Consider the following 16,972-nt stretch of genomic DNA (forward strand, 5'->3'; position numbering starts at 1 on the left):
GGGTGATTTCTCCCGAGTTTACTGTGTTCTGTTCAAAAGATCCATAGTACCACGTTGGCATATGGCACCTAAATATTAAATGTAGCGCCTGTATCACTGTGACGGAAGTATTATAAGTGCATAAAATATTTACAGTATTAAATGTGTAAATCAATATATACAGTTAAAGTTTCCCAGATGTATCTACTGTATAGAATTTTTTGATTCTATAACATTTCAAACTTTTCCAGGGGTGTGTGTGAATCCCGAATAGCAAAGCTGCTTTGTCTGAACTCAGCAAAGCCGCACCCACCAATGTACTAATAAATGAATTAGCATCTCACTAAGGAGATCACTTCGGGGCTGATATTGATCAGGCCGAGCCTGTGTGTTTGCCTGGGATTGTTTGGAGGATAATTGAGTGTCAGTCTCTGTCTGTGTCGTCTCACTGGCGCCTGGTGCTTTTGGATTTGCTAATTTTCGCTAAGTGTCTTTTGCCGACTACTCCCACTACATCTAGCCCAACAAGCAGCCCGGCTCCTTGTAGCCAACCGTCTGTCTGCCGGGGCTGTATTGATCAAGAAAAAATAAATACATAACAGATGAAAACGATACGCTCCTGTCCAACCCCGCAGGGCTGCTTCGCTGGATCTGTTATGCGCAGCCCTGGCTCTGCCGATCGCTTCTGGCTCTCCGCAGCCGTCCCGTATTGGCGTTTCCTGTAATGATCTTTCCCCCGGGGACGGCTCTGTCCTCAGGGCACATTCCTCCTCGGGCGAGGCAGGGCTTGGTTTGGGCAAGTGGCCCCAGGCCGTTTGGGTCTTACCAGTTACTCGGCTGACCGGGGCCCTGAGCACCAAGGTGGGGCGGGCGTGACTTCAACGCGTCGGATTGGAAACACTTCAGCGGGCGCCCAAGCCTCGCTGCGGGGCGGGTGTGAATGCGGGGAGGGGGGAGCGCCGTGCTCCGCGGAGACGGGTCTGTCCGGCCGGGACACCCTCCTGTCCACCCCGCCCCTCGCTGCCCTGGGCATGAATTGCGGCTCCCCCCGGGCCCATTTGCAAGCGGGAGGGGGGCGGGGCGGGGCAGCCGCAGGCTCCCAGCCGCCAGCCAATCCCGGGCGCACCCGGCCCGGCTCTGTGAGTGGCGGAGGAGCGGAACCTATGAGAGCGGCGCTGGGAGGAGCGAGGGGCGGGCGTCGGGGCAGGCTCGCTCGGCGCCGCGCTATTTACAGCGTGGGGCTCGCTCGCTGCCGGCCTGTGTCAGAGCCGGAGTCGGTGGCTGCCGGAGCGGCGAGCTCGGCCCGGTGCGTGTCTGGCTCGCGGGAGGCGGGGACGCCTTGGCCGGGCAGAGCTGCGGGCGCTCCCCGCTCCCGCGTGTGGCCGGAGCGCGGCCCCGGTAGCGTGTGACCAGCTGGGCTGCTCCGCCGGGGGAGCTGTGCGGCGCCGCCTCCCGAGGCTGGCGGGGAGCGGGGCGCGGGCAGCCGCGGCAGCCGGAGTCTGTGCGCTGCCCGCTCCGGGCACTCGAGTGCGGCGCCGCGAGCCCTGGAGGGACGCTCGAGCGGCCGGCCGGGGAGGGTCCAGGCGGGGCGGTTAAATGGATCGTCACCCCAGCTACAGCTTCATCTGGCTGCAACTGGAGCTGTGCGCCATGGCCATCCTGCTGACCAGAGGTGAGCGGGGCTGTGCGCGGCGTCCCTGGGGTGCGTGGGGGCTGTTGGGGCGGCAGTACCCCGGGGGCAGGGAGGAGTGACCATAGAAGGGGCTGCTGGGGGTGGCCGAGTTGCGGGGGCTGGAAAGTGCGGGCGCCCCATGGGCTAGGGGGTAGCTCTGACACCCCCCCCCCCCGGTGCCAGACGGCGCAGCCTCCCCCGGAGAAGCTCTCCCGCTCCGAGCCCCGCACTCCCTCCTTGGAGGCTTCCTCGGCCAGGCTGCGCTGGGAGCTCCATGCAGAGGGCTCCGAGCTGGCTTTGAAGCCCATTGCCAAGCCTTTGTTAGCGTGTAATATTTCCTCCTCTGCTGAGCCTCGCAGGCTAGGACAAGCTCCTCTCTTCTTGGGAGTAGCAGTGCTTGGGGTTTTTCTTCCCCTCTCCCTGTCTCCCCCCCCACCTCGCTGCTAGAGCCTTGCCCCGGTTCATTGATGTAAGTCAGACCTTAAGGGCAAGCGGTTGTCAAAATGTTTTTGTTAGTCTGCCTTTAATGAACTTCTGAACGCTCCCAGCCATGGAGCCGGGCCATCTTAGAGACACACTGCCCCTTTTGGAGCCCTGGCGTGGTTTTACTGTAGGGAGGATAGTCTCGCCTCCCTCAAGTGTTTATAATAATAAATAATAATACAGAAAAACCCCAAGGAAAGTACATCAGAGGGAACTAATTCCGACCCCACACCCTCGTCTCTAATCCTTTTAAAACTAGTAGTGGATTAGAGGTGTGTTTAACTTCCGTTGCAAATGCTACATTCCTGTAGATAGGTATGAAGTTTAAACACACTTAGAGTAAATTAACAGTGTCTCCATACAGTTCAGTGACTGCTTAGTTGGCCTCTCTGTAAGGGGGAAAGGTCATCTTTTTGGCTTCCTATAATTGCCAAGATTCACGGAGGAGGTTAAAGGATAAACTAGCACAGTGATGATGTGCTACCATATTTATTTATTTTGGAAGTAAGGGTGTAATTAACCCTAAATAACAGCCCTTGCAGCATGCAGAGAGAAGCCTTCTGGCCCCATCAAAGGCAGGCAGAACAGGGAGTGACTGAGTGATGTGAAGTCACAGATACTGAAACTATGTGCCTGATAATGATATAATTAGGGGATCATAGACTTCTGGCTGCTGCTGACTTCAAAAGCTTTAAGAGAAGCCTGCAGTCTCTCCTGTAGCCATCTTGACTAAAAGCAGACATTTTTCTTTAATAGCTATATACAGTAACAAGAAAGAGGAGGGAACAGAAGGGCATTGTTCAGTTTCAAAATACCAAATACCCTTTCTGGCCTTTTGCATAGCACAGGAAGAAACTTTATGAATTGACAGAAATACAGTTTTAATACAGTAATACAAAGTCCATTCTGTTCTACCAAAAATGTGGCTTTAATTAAAATGGAGTTTTAATAACCCGATGACTAGCCTGTCAGATTTTGTTTATAAGACTGTCTTAGGTTAGTAAAATGTAGAATTTTAAACAGGGTCATATAAACAGTTAAAATAGAAGTATGCTTATTGTTTCATTTTCCTCCCCATGCTGAGCTTAGAGTAGTGAAAGGACAGTCAACTTGGTTCATTTTGTATCTTTTTATTAACTTGCTTGAACTGAATAGTAGTAGTCGACACTTTTTGCAGGGGAAAAAAGTAGCAAGCTTAGTGATTGTACATAAGAAAGCAGAGAAAAGCTGTTCACCAATTTATTGGAAGGGTGACTTTTATGAAACCAAGGAAAGTTGGGCTCCTTGGCCTAAGGGAGCTAATACAGACTAGGGGGAGAGAGGCTCTGTCATTTGGCTTCTATTAAGCAGAGTTATTAAAGAGCAGCAGGGACTTCAGGGCCCAGAGCCTCTGCAGCAGCATTACCAGCAGAGCTGAGCCTGGATGGGCTGGAGCCTGGAAGTTAGTCCTTTCCTGGTCATATATTTTTTTTAAGCTTAAGAAGTGGGGAGGGGATAGTTAAAAGGCAGTTATGCACAGGTTTATTTTCAGGGTATATGTTTCTAATGCAAGAAGTCTGATAATTGAGCTCACTTACTGCCTCTGTGGTAGGAAGTACACCAACTAACTGAATTGGAAGTCTGTTTAAGTAAATCCTCACTTGTAATGATGGCTCCAGAATCTGCCTTCCTCTAATTCTCTGAACTGATGGCATATTGAAATAGGTTTGAGTTATGACTTGCCTAGAAAGAATACATTTTTCCCTACTGTTCAAGATGTGTATAATCATAATGGTGGTTTGGAGAGCACAAAATGAAGTGTTTTTTATTAAGAACTTTTATCGCTTCCCTTCAGAAATTTTTGAGGTTTCCTGAGATTGTTTTTCTACAACTGGTAGAAGATTTTCAGTCTAAACGTTTCCCCTTTTTTGACCACATGTTGGATTGCCTGCAAAAACTAGGGGTTATGGGGGAGGAGGTTTCAGCTTTGCAGAAACGCACCCCTTCTTATGAATTTCCATTTGGGTTGAAAGAAATTGACTTTGGCAAACAAACCACTAATTGTAAACTGCACAGTTCCTGTTTTATAGAACTGACTTTAAAAAGCCTTGTTGCATGAAAAGCTCTTAGACAAAGTTCCTTTTCTGAAGAGATCATAAATAGCTGCCCAATTTCACATAGTAAAACTTCCTGACTTGGAATTTCTAGATTCTAATGCTTCTAGCTGATAGCTTTATAAGGTGTTAGCTAAAGCTCTTAAACCTTGACATAGCCCTGAGAGATAGCAAACAGTTCTGCTGTTCCAATTAAATTTAAATATGTGACAAAATAAAAAAAACTTAGAATGATCAACCATCAACAATAATGATTTAAATTCTAAAACACTGTAGCAACTGCTGTTTCAAACTGTAGCTTTTTGGGGGGGAGGGTTGTGCCTCTTCAATAAGGATGGGTTTGATCACATTAGAATACTGACTTTTAGGAAGTAGTAAAAATACCTAGCTGGTATGCAAGATGTGGTTATGTCTGTCTTCTCTAGCAGTATGACTGACCCCCCCCCCCCAAACCTAGTCTTAATGGGAAGTTTGAAGTGTGACATTTCGTAGTAGTAGTAAGTAGTGGTATTGTGCCAGTGCCCAAAGGCCCCCATTGGGATTAGGGCCCCAGGGGAGTGGGCACTAGTCAAAGATGGAAAACAGACAAGTTCTGCTCTGCAGGGTTTACAATCTACAGTGACCAAAACTTTGTACTGTTGAGTTTGTTCATTTTGTAATCGCCCACTGTTAATTTTGTGAGGTAGCAAGTGAGTTTCTGTACTAACTAGGAATAAAATGCTTGTTTTTTTAGGTGAAATTAGATGCTACTGTGATGCTGCGCACTGTGTTGCAACTGGCTATATGTGCAAATCTGAGCTTAATGCCTGCTTCTCCAGACTGCTTGACCCTCAGAACACGAATTCCCCACTTACTCATGGCTGCTTGGACTCTATTGCAAACACAGCTGACATCTGCCAAGCTAAACAGGCACAAAACCACTCCGGCACCACCATGCCCACATTGGAATGCTGTCATGAAGATATGTGCAATTATAGAGGACTGCATGATGTTCTCTCTCCTCCCAAGGGTGAGACCTCAGGTAGAGAAAGCAGTTTCAACTAAATGTCTTCTCTGATCTATAGGCTTGTGACAGCCAAGACCTTGTATGTCTGCTATTGATTTTGTTGTTAATGTAATTAGAGATACCAGAGGGAGAGAACCATGTGGAGGGATTCAGAGATGTACCTCTAAAAGCTACTCAGCTTTTATGTCTGCATTAGCACTAGATCTCTGCCTGCTTCTCAACATTTCTAAGAGGCAATTATACAGTGGTACTCCTTCACATTAGATCAACTGCCAATGTAATAAAAAATATTCTCTTAACTTGTTTTAGAAATGGTTCAGATCAATCTGTAGAGATACTATTTGTAGATACTTTCCAGTGTCAAGCTAAATTATTAGCAGCAGCTGTTAATATGTGTGGTTTAAGAAATTGTTAAATTTGAAACAAATGTTTAGCTGAGACTGAAATAATCTTGGCATCTTTGTTTCCCTTTTTGCAGGACAGGGGAGCAGATACCAGCATGACAACAGCAGAAATCTCATCACTAAGGTTCAGGAGTTGACCTCTTCAAAAGAATTGTGGTTCAGAGCCGCTGTAATTGCTGTTCCCATAGCTGGTGGGCTGATCTTAGTGCTTCTTATCATGCTAGCTTTGCGGATGCTCAGGAGTGAAAACAAAAGACTGCAAGATCAACGACAGCAAATGCTCTCCCGTTTGCACTACAGTTTTCATGGACATCATTCGAAGAAAGGACAGGTGGCGAAGTTAGACTTGGAATGCATGGTGCCAGTAACTGGACATGAGAACTGCTGCATGAGCTGTGATAAAATGAGACAGACAGACCTCAGCAATGATAAGTTTCTTTCATTAGTCCACTGGGGAATGTACAGCGGGCATGGAAAGCTGGAATTTGTATGACCAACTTTTTTTCTAAATCTGAGCTAAACTTACTAGGAAAACTCTCAAAGGCCTTTGGGTTCTGCTGGACAGGAGCACTTTATCTTAAGCAAACTTTCATTAATCCTCTTTTGAGAAACAAAGGACCTCTGCAAACAGAATCTTGGATATTTCCTCTGAAGGATTCCAAAAGTTGTCTTATTTGCACAGAGTAAAATACACTCAATGTATTGTTTGCTTTAAAGTTATGAAAGCAAAAATTAGAAGTTGTACACACTGTCACCAGGGTTATCTGAGCTGTAGGGAGCTGAGAATTGAGCTAAATAATAAACTGTATGAAAGCCCCTATGTTTCCTGACTTATTGTAAAGAATCTTCAAATATATATATATATTTTGTCTGAAACTTCCTTGTGATTTTTTTTTGGTAGAAGACAATTGGTTTTCTTTTAGAAAGCTATTGTGAGGTGACATTAGCATTCAGAGTAGAATTGCACTAAATCTTGAAATGTATTCTCCTGTAAAGTCCATCCTCCTGCAGAGTGGCAGAAGTGACTTTTTGTTCCTGAAAGAGGATGTGTTCGCGCGCGCGCTCTCTCTCTCTCTCTCTCAAAATATGTCAAATAGTGGTGAGTCCATATTTTCCCTTGGCAACAGAATAAACTAACTAACTGACTGTTCAAAGAACAGGGTTTTTTTTCCTCTTCTCCCCTGCCCCCCCAACCTTAGTTTTTCCTTTTGCAGCTAAGGCTCATTACTTTGTTCTGTTCTTGACTAACTGTCTCTCTTCCTCTTTATTTATTGTATTTAATTTACATAAATATATTTTGTATTCATCTACCTATACAGGTGGCAAGTAAATCTTGTGTCTTGGCTCAGTATGGCCAGTCCTCTCAACCTTTTCTTACCGTTCTTAACTTCCATAAAATCACTAAAAAACAACAACAAAACCCTAAACTTTCTCCTCAGAACCAGCTCCATTTAATCTAGTGTTCCCCTATGTCATACGTGACTTCAGTTCATCAACAAGCAGAGTAGAGTAGAAAAGCCACATTGATCTTTCTAAATGTGATGCTTCTATTAAAACATCCAAACATAACATCTGCCTCATCTTTTGTGTGTTAAACTGGAGAATCAAAAATGTGTTCATGATAAGCCCCAGCTCCTTTGCTGGTATTTTTGCTTAGACAGATTTCTTCCCATTCTATATTTGTGCATTTGGTTTTTGTTCCTCCTTCAAAACCATTAATTGGCCTTATTTAATATCAGGCCTTATTTAATATCACTTAATAGATTCAGGGGTTAGTTGTTAAAGACCCTGGAGCACTTGAGAGGCCCGAGAATATTTATTCTACTGTTTACTGTAATTAAAGTGGACTTGCTGGAAAAGCAGGTACTGTGAACTTGGGCAAAACAAAACCCAGAATCGTGCTCTCATAAATGGGATCTCTGTAAGTAATGACCAATATGAACTGAACTACCTGAAAAAGCGGGCTAAAGTATAGTGCTTACCTAGCACTTTACATGATCAAATTGCTATTAAAGATTGACTAATCCCCATAACCCTTTTGAAGTAAGTATGTATTATCCCCTTTGTACAGATTGGGAAACTGCAGAGGAGACATGAAATAACTTGCCCAAGGTCAAAACAGTGAGTCAGTGGCGTAGCTGAATGTAGAGTCAGAATGCCCAGAGTTCTTTACTGTGTGAATAGTCCTCCAGCCCATGCTACCTTTACAGTGGACTCAGAGTCCTTAGGGGAGATGTTTAAGGGGCTGTTTAATGGTAGTATAGATGTGCATTGTGCATGTACCCACCTGGTACGGTCCTAGAAGTCTTCCTCCAGCCTGAGCCCAAGTCAGCTGGTCTAGGCCAGCCCTGGGTTTTTAATTGCAGCATAGTCATACCCAGTCTGTTTGCCCTTAGTTGCACCATGTTTTGTCACTGGAGTCCATATGACTGTAGGTATAGCTGAGGTAAGGATCTGACTTTGTCTTCCCTTCCCCCTAATCTTCAAAAATGTTCTTGGGTCTTCTATTGCTTTAAGTTTGTATTAAATGCTTGTCTAGGGTTGGTCACTGTTCAAGCAAATGTATTCCATAGCTGGGGATGATGGGTGTGTTTTTATGTATAGGGGAAACCACTATTGAACTGAAATGCAGAGTCAGCATAAATCTAGTCTAAGTGACAGATGTGGGATTAAATCAGGTTCAGGGACTGGTATTTAAACCTTGCCAGGGTTCCTTTTCTCAGCACCTTGCATAGTCATTTCAAGCATCTTGTGATCTGAACCATTTGTTGCTGCTGCTTTGAATACCTAAGGACCTACTTGTACCTGCCATTTGTAGGCAAATGAGGCTGGGATCCTCTACTGTTTCCCCTTTGCAGTGGAGATGCTGCTTTCACAGCTGGGAGGGGAACAGGAGTGCTTACCTTGCCCTGCAGTCACTTTGAGCAGTTTGCAACCCCAGGCTCACTGTGGGTAGGTCTACAAGCTCAGAGGGTGCTTCCCTGGCTCAGGCAGAAGGACGCAAGCTAGATCTGCTTGCACTGAAAATAGCAGTGCAGGAGGGGGTAGCAGGTGTGGGAGCTTGGACTAGAGGTCTGAGTATGTAGTTAGGTTGGGCTTCACACCTCAGTTGAGCTGCCCCCAGTGATGCTGCTATTTGAGCATGCTCCCAGCTGCATTGCAGATATGTCTTCTGATTCCTGCCCATTACAATGCACAAGCAGCTCTGTGTTTCAGTTCTCTGGTTAGCAGCTGATAGACAGGGCTGTGCTCCTGCATTTCCAAGCTGGTCTAAGACTGTCCTGTTCATGTAATTTAACTTGGGTTTGGTCACTGGCACAGTTCACAAGTGTCAAGACTACAACATTTTCCCCCTCTATCCCCCCTCCCCCGCCTTCCCTACTCAATCTATTCACAGTGAAACACAAGTCTCTTTACTCTTTTGGCCACATACATTAGCTCTGGTTAGGTAAACCCTAACTGTGAAGTTAAATTAGCTCTTCTCTCCTCTGATACTAATTAGCAGTGCTACACTAGTGATTGGCCTGGTCCAATATTTCCATGAGGTGTTTTTGCTGAAAACTTAAGGGAATCAAAGATCTGAAGCAACCAGGAACAAGCAGTGCCTATTTTCATGTGTTAGCTGATCTATAGGACATCATTCCTCATTTTTCTTGTCTCCTGTACTGTGTGTGTGTGTGTGTGTGTGTGTGTGTGTGTGTAAACTGGCTGGGCAAAACAGCTGCAAGACCGCCCCCATGTGAGATCTGGAATAACAGATTCCAGAACATTGAGTGAGACTCTAAAGGTGAAACACACAGCAAAATCCTAATCTTCTCTCTCCTATTGGGGAAGCTGCACCAAGAATAACAGTGCTAGGCTTCCTGGGGCAGATGGACAACTCAGGTGGCTGCCAGAGTTGTGCCCACATTATGCTTCCAATCCCGGCTGGCTAGTCTAGTGGTTCTCAACCAGAGGCATATGTACCCCCAGGGTACATCAACTCATCTAGATATTTGCCTAGTTTTACAATAGGCTACATAAAAAGCACTTGCAAAGTCAGTACAATCTAAAATTTCATACAATTACTTGTTTATACTGCTCTATCTGCTATACACTGAAATGTAAGTATATTCCTGTTGATTTATGATATGGCAAAAATGAGTCAGCAATTGTTCAGTAACCGTGTACAGTGCCACTTGGATTTTTGTCTGATTTTGTAATTTTTTAGTGAGGGAAACTTGGGCGTACAGAAGACAAATCAGACTTTTGAAAGGGGTACAGCAGTCTGGAAAGGTTGAGAGCCACTGGGCTGGTCCATACTAGTGCTCCCACCTTTGCTACCCTGCTGGAGCGGTGGTGGTGGTGGTGATGAATTTACAGAAACTGCCTCTGCAGAGAGAGTCTGAGGGCAGGTAAGTCGAAGTATCTTATATCAAATTACCTACCGTCCTCACGGCGCGGGATCGACGTCCGCAGCTCTCCATGTCGACTCCGCTACCGCCGTTCGGGTTGGTGGAGTTCCGGAGTCGACAGGAGTGCGTTTGGGGATCGATATATCGCGTCTAGATGAGACGCAATATATCAATCCCCGAGCAATCGGCGGGTAGTGAAGACGTACCCTCAGACTTAAAATTGGGTGAAGAGAATTGAGCCTTGCATCATAACCTGACAACATAATAGGCCTGTATTCAGCGTTTGCTGACTGAGGCAAATGTTATTTATATGGAATAGGCATTTCTGCTGTGCTTCTTATTGTACCTGCACACCTCCAAAACATGAATGAAATATGTTTTCCAACAGCCTTATTTGTATTACCAAAATGCTTAGGAGTCCAGTCATGCTAGGTCCTGTATGAACACAGAAAAAGAGACCACCCTGCCCCAAAGAGCTTATAATCTAATCACGTAGGGAAATGTATCAGGGCCAAAAAATGGAGCTCTCTGAGTTAGGATGGTTGCTGGTAAGGAGATATTTTTAAGCTGCCTGGGCTTTAACGTTTTGCTACAAAGGTTAAATTTTCATTGCAGGGCAGTGCTAAACCCCACCTTTTCCCTCTGAGACCACTTTAAGCTCTGGAGTGCATTAATTGCACCCCTCTTTAGTCTAACTGCAAAGTCCCTCAAAGTGGAATAAATGAGATCGAATGTCCGAGATGTAAATGAGCTTCCCCTGTACTTCCCTCTCTTCCCTGATTTCTTCTTCAAAAGAATAATGGTTGTAGCTTTTCACATGCCTCTGCTAGTCTCAGCCTCCTGAGCAGTCAGGTCTGTATGTCTCTTCTTAGCTCCTACTGAACTGATTCTATTAAAAACCCTTCACTCCAGAGGGGGTTTGACCTTTTTCAGAAATACCAAATGTGTCTGGTTTGGAAATCACAGCCCTCTCTTCAAAAGAGCCTGTAAATCTGGTTTCAATATTGGGTGATTACAGGCTGAGCAGAGAGCTTGAAAGGAACCAGCCACTTCTAGTAGCAGAGTGCTGAGGCTGGGCAGCCACCTCTGGGTGTGTCTCGGGGGTCTGATTCTGCTCCTACTTTCTCCATTGTACAGTTGGAGTAAAGCCACTAAAGTCAATAGATTTACCCCAAATTAATACTAGTGTAACTGAGGTCAGACTCTGGGTCCCAGTGCCGTTTCAGGAGGGCCTCTCTTTCTGTGTCATGACCCAAGTCTTTGGGAATCGAGTATTTGTTATTGCATGATGTGCTCCTGTACAAATCCAGAGAAACTCTATAGAAATAGATGGTGTCCCACACCGCATGTGCACAAACACAGGCAGGGGGAAGGTGCATGCAGTTCTTTGATTACTTGGTAACATGCATCTCCATCTTCCTTTGCCATTGCTGTAGCTGTTAAAATAACAGGGAACATGTAAGTAAAATGTAATGCCAAGTTCTATGTGTAAGCTAGGAAGATCAAAGTCCAATTCTGCCCAGAGTGTTCCACAACATTTAAATAAAGGCAAAATGTGACTCTCTGGCTTAAGGGAGGGAAAAAAAGATAATCTCCTGAGTAACAAAGATCAGTTGTTAAAAAACAAAAACAAAAACCCAACAACAAAACCTTAGTAATAAAAGACGGGGAAAGAAAAGCACAAAAATTTGTCTAAGTAAGCAGACCTATCATTATTACATTTTACAAGATGATTTCCCAGTTCCCATAGATGTATGTGGTTTTTGTTCCAGTGTCTGCTCCCAGTGTAGAAGTGATGCTATTTGCACTATGGGTTTAGGATTTAGCCAGTGAACTGGTATTTTGGATCAATCGCTTTATTATATTTCCATAAAAACACAAAGTTGACAAAAGGTGGGACCAGAGTAAGGTTATCTTGCTGGGCAGTCTGATGTCTCCAGTAATATGAATTCAGGCTCTCTCAAAATAAACAAACTATGTCCTTTTCTTTGTTTCACCTCTGACCTTTGTCTGCAGCCTTTATAATCCCAGTGGGTGAATCCTAAAGTAAAGCAAACCTCAAGTAAAGGAAGTAAGAGTGGGAGTCATACTGCCTACAAATTAATGAAGCATTGCAACAGTTGCATTGTCCAGCCAACCTTGAGAAGGTGATTCATTCTTCAACTACACTTTGGCTGAATTTTCAAAAGCTATTATTTTTGGTGCCCAATTTGAGGTCTCTTAGAGGGGCATGATTTTCAGAAAATGCTGAACACTCATCCTCATAAATCTACACTCCTTAATGGCGTTCCAGATTTGGCACTCAAACAACGAGGAGTACTTGTGCCACAAGTACTCCTCATTCTTTTTGCTGATACAGATTAACACGGCTCCCATTCAAAATCACCAGTTGCTTTTGTAAATTTAGGCCCTTATCAACACTGGTTCCAAATTGCCATCTAAAAAACAAAACAAACCCCCCATCACCCCTTTTTCTTTTTTTCTGTATGATTCTTACACCACAGTTTACAATGTCCAACTCAGATTACACTGGGTCATATCATGCCATCAATTTTTAGGCAGCCCTCTCCACTAAGTTCAAAGGGAAAGAGAAACAATAGCTTATAGCTTACTCTTTCCTGCCTACAGGTAAGAAAGAAGTAAACAATCTTGATAGTGCCTTTTATTTGAATAAGATCAGGTATGAATTTAAGGTTGGGATTTATAAAACCACAAAACCCAGCAAAGTTAAAATAATTTTCTCTCTCATTGGGCTATTCTTTTCCCCTGTAAAGACAACAGGCATCCATGCAATCTGATATAAGATAGTAAGATTGAATAATTCTTTCCACTTGTCCGTCAATTACATTTCAAAAATACTGACTCCAAACAATATTTTAAATGAATATGGTCTTTAGTAATAGCCTGAATCACACATATTAGATTAAACAGTTTTCTGTGATGGTTTTCAAATAGACAGGACGGGAAATGGATGCCTGTCTTTTTCAAAATTACTCTTCCATTTTTAAAACTAAAGCAATCAAAGCATTTTAAAAGCTGCTTCATTAAGGCACATCCAGCTTATATCATTGACAAAGATTAGGGATTCCCCCAGGCACCATTAGCGGTGTAATCACAGTTTGGATAACTAATGTGTTCATAGTGTTTGTTAGTCTCTTAGTGTTAGTTTTGGGGATTGTTTCACGTTAACAGCCTGCAGATTGCAGAAGTAAATTCCCTTCCTGTCACTTGGAAGGAAAATATTTGTGCAGTAAATCTCTTCATGGAACCTGGCTGTGATGTGACAGCAGCCAGGGATAAACAATAAAGTTAAGTAGGCTCAGCCATCTTGTTTAACAATGGGTGGTGGGGTGGTTTGTATGCAAATGGGGGCTTGTATTGAAAAGGTTGCTTTGAAATGCTCAATTTGTTTAGTGCTGGCTGTGCAGTCCTCCTCTTTCATCAGTGGCAGAAGATTTATTAACTAATTTTTCATGGCTATCAACAATGAATTAGCTTCAGCAGGGTCCCTAGGATTTTTATTAACTGAAGTCGATTTCACAAGCAGAGTGTTATATGCTGTTTCTGTGGCTTAATCCACCCTGACCCTGACCCCACAGATGTTTAAGCATGTGCGTAACTTTACTCTCACACATGGTCCCAAGAGTAAAGTTTTGTAATTGAAGTCAATGGAACTATTCTTAATATTAAGCACCAGCTTACTGGCTTTACTGGATCAGGACCCGAGGGACTATTTGTGTGTGAGTCAACTTAAAAACATGCTGGAGTGTTTGCAGTATTGAGGCAAGGGCATTAGACAATGTTTGTGTGTTAATTCTGTGAAACCAACAGCCACTGATGTTAGCTAGGAGTGAAAACTTCCACTGGTAAAAGGAAGGTTGACTATATTCATAGGACCAGTGTTAGGATTTTCCATGGTCAAATCTATTTAACAGCCAAAAATTAAAACAATGTGTCCAGGAAAACTACACCTAGACCTCTCCCTATAGCCTCCTCTGTCACTGAGCCCAAATCCAAGGCTACGGCTTTAAAAGTGACTGGTATAGTGCATTACCACTTGCCTTTCCCCCAGACAAAATGAGCATGCTTTTTGCAGAAGGAGGGTGCTAAAGGAGTGAGTGTGAATAGGATAAAATGGAAATGTTTGAAGGGAAGAAAATATTATAGTAATCTCTTGGCTGAGCAGGATTCCTCTGCACTGTTCCCCAATGAAAAAAACTTCAATTACCTGCAGCCTTTTATTATATCACACACAGAAAACTGCTAACGATTAGTAAAATTGCTCAGTTAAGTGCTCAAAAGTTAAGAAATGCCAGAATTAAGGTTACCCGTGCGAAGAGTGATTTCAATTTTGTGATTCTTTTTTCTGTGGCTTGGTTCTCTTCATCCATCTTTTTCTTTTTGGCGATGTAGGGCCCGGCTATATTAGAGAGTTACAGCACGGATGCAGCTGCACCACTGTAAGCTCTCTAATGTAGTTGCTCTAAGCCAATGGGAGAGAGCTCTCCCGTCGGCTTAACTACTCCAGCCCCCACCAGCAGCAGAAGCTATGGTGGTGGGAAAAGTTCTTGTGTTGGTGCTTGTATCTATGTAAGTTATATTGCTCAGAGTGGTGATTTATTCACCTCTGCTGAGTGACATAAGTTATGCCGGTATAAGCTGTAGTGTGTAGACATAGCCTTAGGTTCTCACTTTTTTCAATGTTAATTTTGCTAAATTAACATTTATTGCAATAGGAGGAAAGGGTGTTTTAGGTTTTTTTAAAACCTTCCTTCTTGTAACTGATGTGCCCTGTTTCTAGGCAGCTATGTCTTGGGGAAGGCAGAGTTAAGGGTGGTGTGGTAATAACTTGTTTGGAGGATGTATGAATTGCAGGGTTTTAGGAATTGTTATCTCAATTACTTTATCAACTCCATACTAATGCTTATGTTTTATTAATGGTTACATTCTTGAAATATTGCCAGGGCACCAGCTTACTTTGAGGAAAGCCTGCTGCCATTAAGTTGAACTTAAGTTTATAATCTATTCCTTTCTATCAAACCACACTACATCGTATACCAAGTGATGTGCCTTCCCTCCTGCTGGAGCAATGAAGTCCCAGTCTTCTTAGCTGCTTCAGGTGAGGGCTCAGTTGCTGGGAAGAGAACTCTTCCAATCTCTTCCTCACTGCACCTTGCTATGAAGAGTGAAACAAAAATGCTTCTAGTGATATTTGGTAGCTTCCAGGGACTCTTATCCTTGGGAGGCATTTTGTAGCAGGCATCATACAGTAGTTTATAACTGGAACATAGAGATGCACTTCCAGCAACCAATGTAATCCAGTTTTTGCTGATATAAGGTAGGTGTCTATTTTCTATTTACATAAGGAGGTTTAGGTGGAGTGTTATGTTAACAGTTATCAGAAAAAAATTCAGCTCAGCCTTCAGTCTGAATCCCTGTATAGACCTAAAATTCTTAGGAACTAGTGCATCCCTAGAAAACTTCCTCCTCACACATGGTCTGCATTAGAAATCAGAGTCCTCCAGTTAGTGTCTTCACAGGCAGACGGTAATGACCTAGTGATTTTTCAATGCAAGTTTTAAATATTCAACAGCATTTTCTGTTTTTAAATGACACTCAGTGAACATGACATAACTGAAATTAGCCCATGTTCACTGAACAATTGTAATATGTTTTCAAGATAATGGATCAGTTCAGAGACAGAAGACTCCTCATCTACTAATTAATATTTGATCTGCATGACTAATAGGAAAATTTTAAATAGAATTGGATGGGTAATGAAATACCGAGGGAACTATTCATCAGCAAATGGGATAGCTGAACCACCTGATATTTGGGCAAGTGTGGATCTAAGCTTCAAATACCTTAACTTGAGACCTTCATAATTATACCCTGGGGTTTGCAGCAAACTTTATCCCAGTTTCATTTAACAGAACCCCTCTGCCCAAAATAGAGAAATGGAACACAGTGAGCAGAAACAAAGATGCATGAGTCCATTTGGGCAGGACAAGTAAATGGGTCCAGCCATAGGTCCCCGTCTTTACACATAGTATCCCATTGATTTCCCTTCTGATGGAATCACCGATGTTAATGATGTGCTCCCAGGAGTAAGGGTTGCAGGGTGGGACCTGGAGACAGCATAGAATTTTCAACAATAACCTCATGAAGTTCTTTCTGAATAGCAGCAATGGGACAATTGGAGCATTATTCATCAGGACGAGCTAGTGCTGTTCTTCCACAGGAAGTCAATGGGAGTTTTGCCTTAGTAGAAATGGCAGGATCAGACCCAAAAAGGAGCTCAGTGTCCATTAAATCTTATTTTTTTTTAAAGAAAACAACTGAAATAGTAGTAGTACTAACTAAATAATTGATTGATCTACATGTGATTATAAAGTGGTTATGCATAAAAATGATCATAGTAGTATCCCAAGTGTCAGGGTGCTGTACAAAATAAAGTATAGCAATACACACAACATCACAAGTGAAATAATTCTCAAATGACTCACCTTCCACATCTAAATGTATGGTAGCCACACAATGGATCAAGACATTGTTTTGATGTCAGACTAGATGGGTGTGATGGGAAAGAGTAAGGTTAGAGGACGATTACTGTGAGAACGTTAGGAAAAGTACAGCATTTGGTTCAAAAACACAATCCAATTGATATCTCTTCTATTATTATTAATTTATTATTACTTTCATTATGATAGTGTCTACAGACCCCCAACTCAGATTTGGGCCCTATTTTGCTAGGAGCTATACATATGCATTTGAAGAGACAGCCTCCACTTCAAAGAGCTTATAGTCTAAATGGACAATGCAGGGAAAGGGTGGGACGGGAAATAGAGCCACAGAAAGGTGAAGTGACCCGCTGATCATAGGCCAATCACCTGTAACCAAACTAAACAACTCACAGTCAACCTGTGGAACTCTTTGCTAGA

The 16,972-nt window shown here is 43.4% G+C and overlaps 1 protein-coding gene and 1 long non-coding RNA gene across 3 annotated transcripts in view; one reads left to right on the top strand and one right to left on the bottom strand.

The window, feature by feature from the left end:
• Positions 1 to 1,238: 1,238 nt before the first annotated feature.
• On the top strand, positions 1,239 to 7,060 carry BAMBI (BMP and activin membrane bound inhibitor). 2 transcript variants are annotated; one of them, XM_045006378.1, is made up of 3 exons: positions 1,239 to 1,651; positions 4,961 to 5,248; positions 5,712 to 7,060. In XM_045006378.1, exons 1-3 carry the CDS (start codon positions 1,576 to 1,578, stop codon positions 6,128 to 6,130), a joined length of 783 nt encoding a protein of 260 aa, XP_044862313.1. In that variant the 5' UTR covers positions 1,239 to 1,575; the 3' UTR covers positions 6,131 to 7,060. The 2 variants fall into 2 exon arrangements, with proteins under 2 accessions (XP_044862313.1, XP_044862314.1); XM_045006379.1 differs by having other exon boundaries at positions 4,961 to 5,236.
• An 8,067-nt stretch (positions 7,061 to 15,127) lies between these two features.
• The window catches only part of LOC123364336, an 83,631-nt gene continuing 81,786 nt past the window's right edge, over positions 15,128 to 16,972 (bottom strand). The window contains exons 2-3 of the long non-coding RNA XR_006577074.1: positions 16,538 to 16,597; positions 15,128 to 15,207 (exon numbers count right to left, since the gene is read on the bottom strand). This is a non-coding gene — a long non-coding RNA (uncharacterized LOC123364336). The remainder of the gene's footprint in view (positions 15,208 to 16,537; positions 16,598 to 16,972) is intronic.

The sequence above is a fragment of the Mauremys mutica genome, chromosome 2 (genome assembly GCF_020497125.1).
Source record: "Mauremys mutica isolate MM-2020 ecotype Southern chromosome 2, ASM2049712v1, whole genome shotgun sequence".
In the NCBI taxonomy this organism is placed as follows: Eukaryota; Metazoa; Chordata; order Testudines; family Geoemydidae; genus Mauremys; species Mauremys mutica.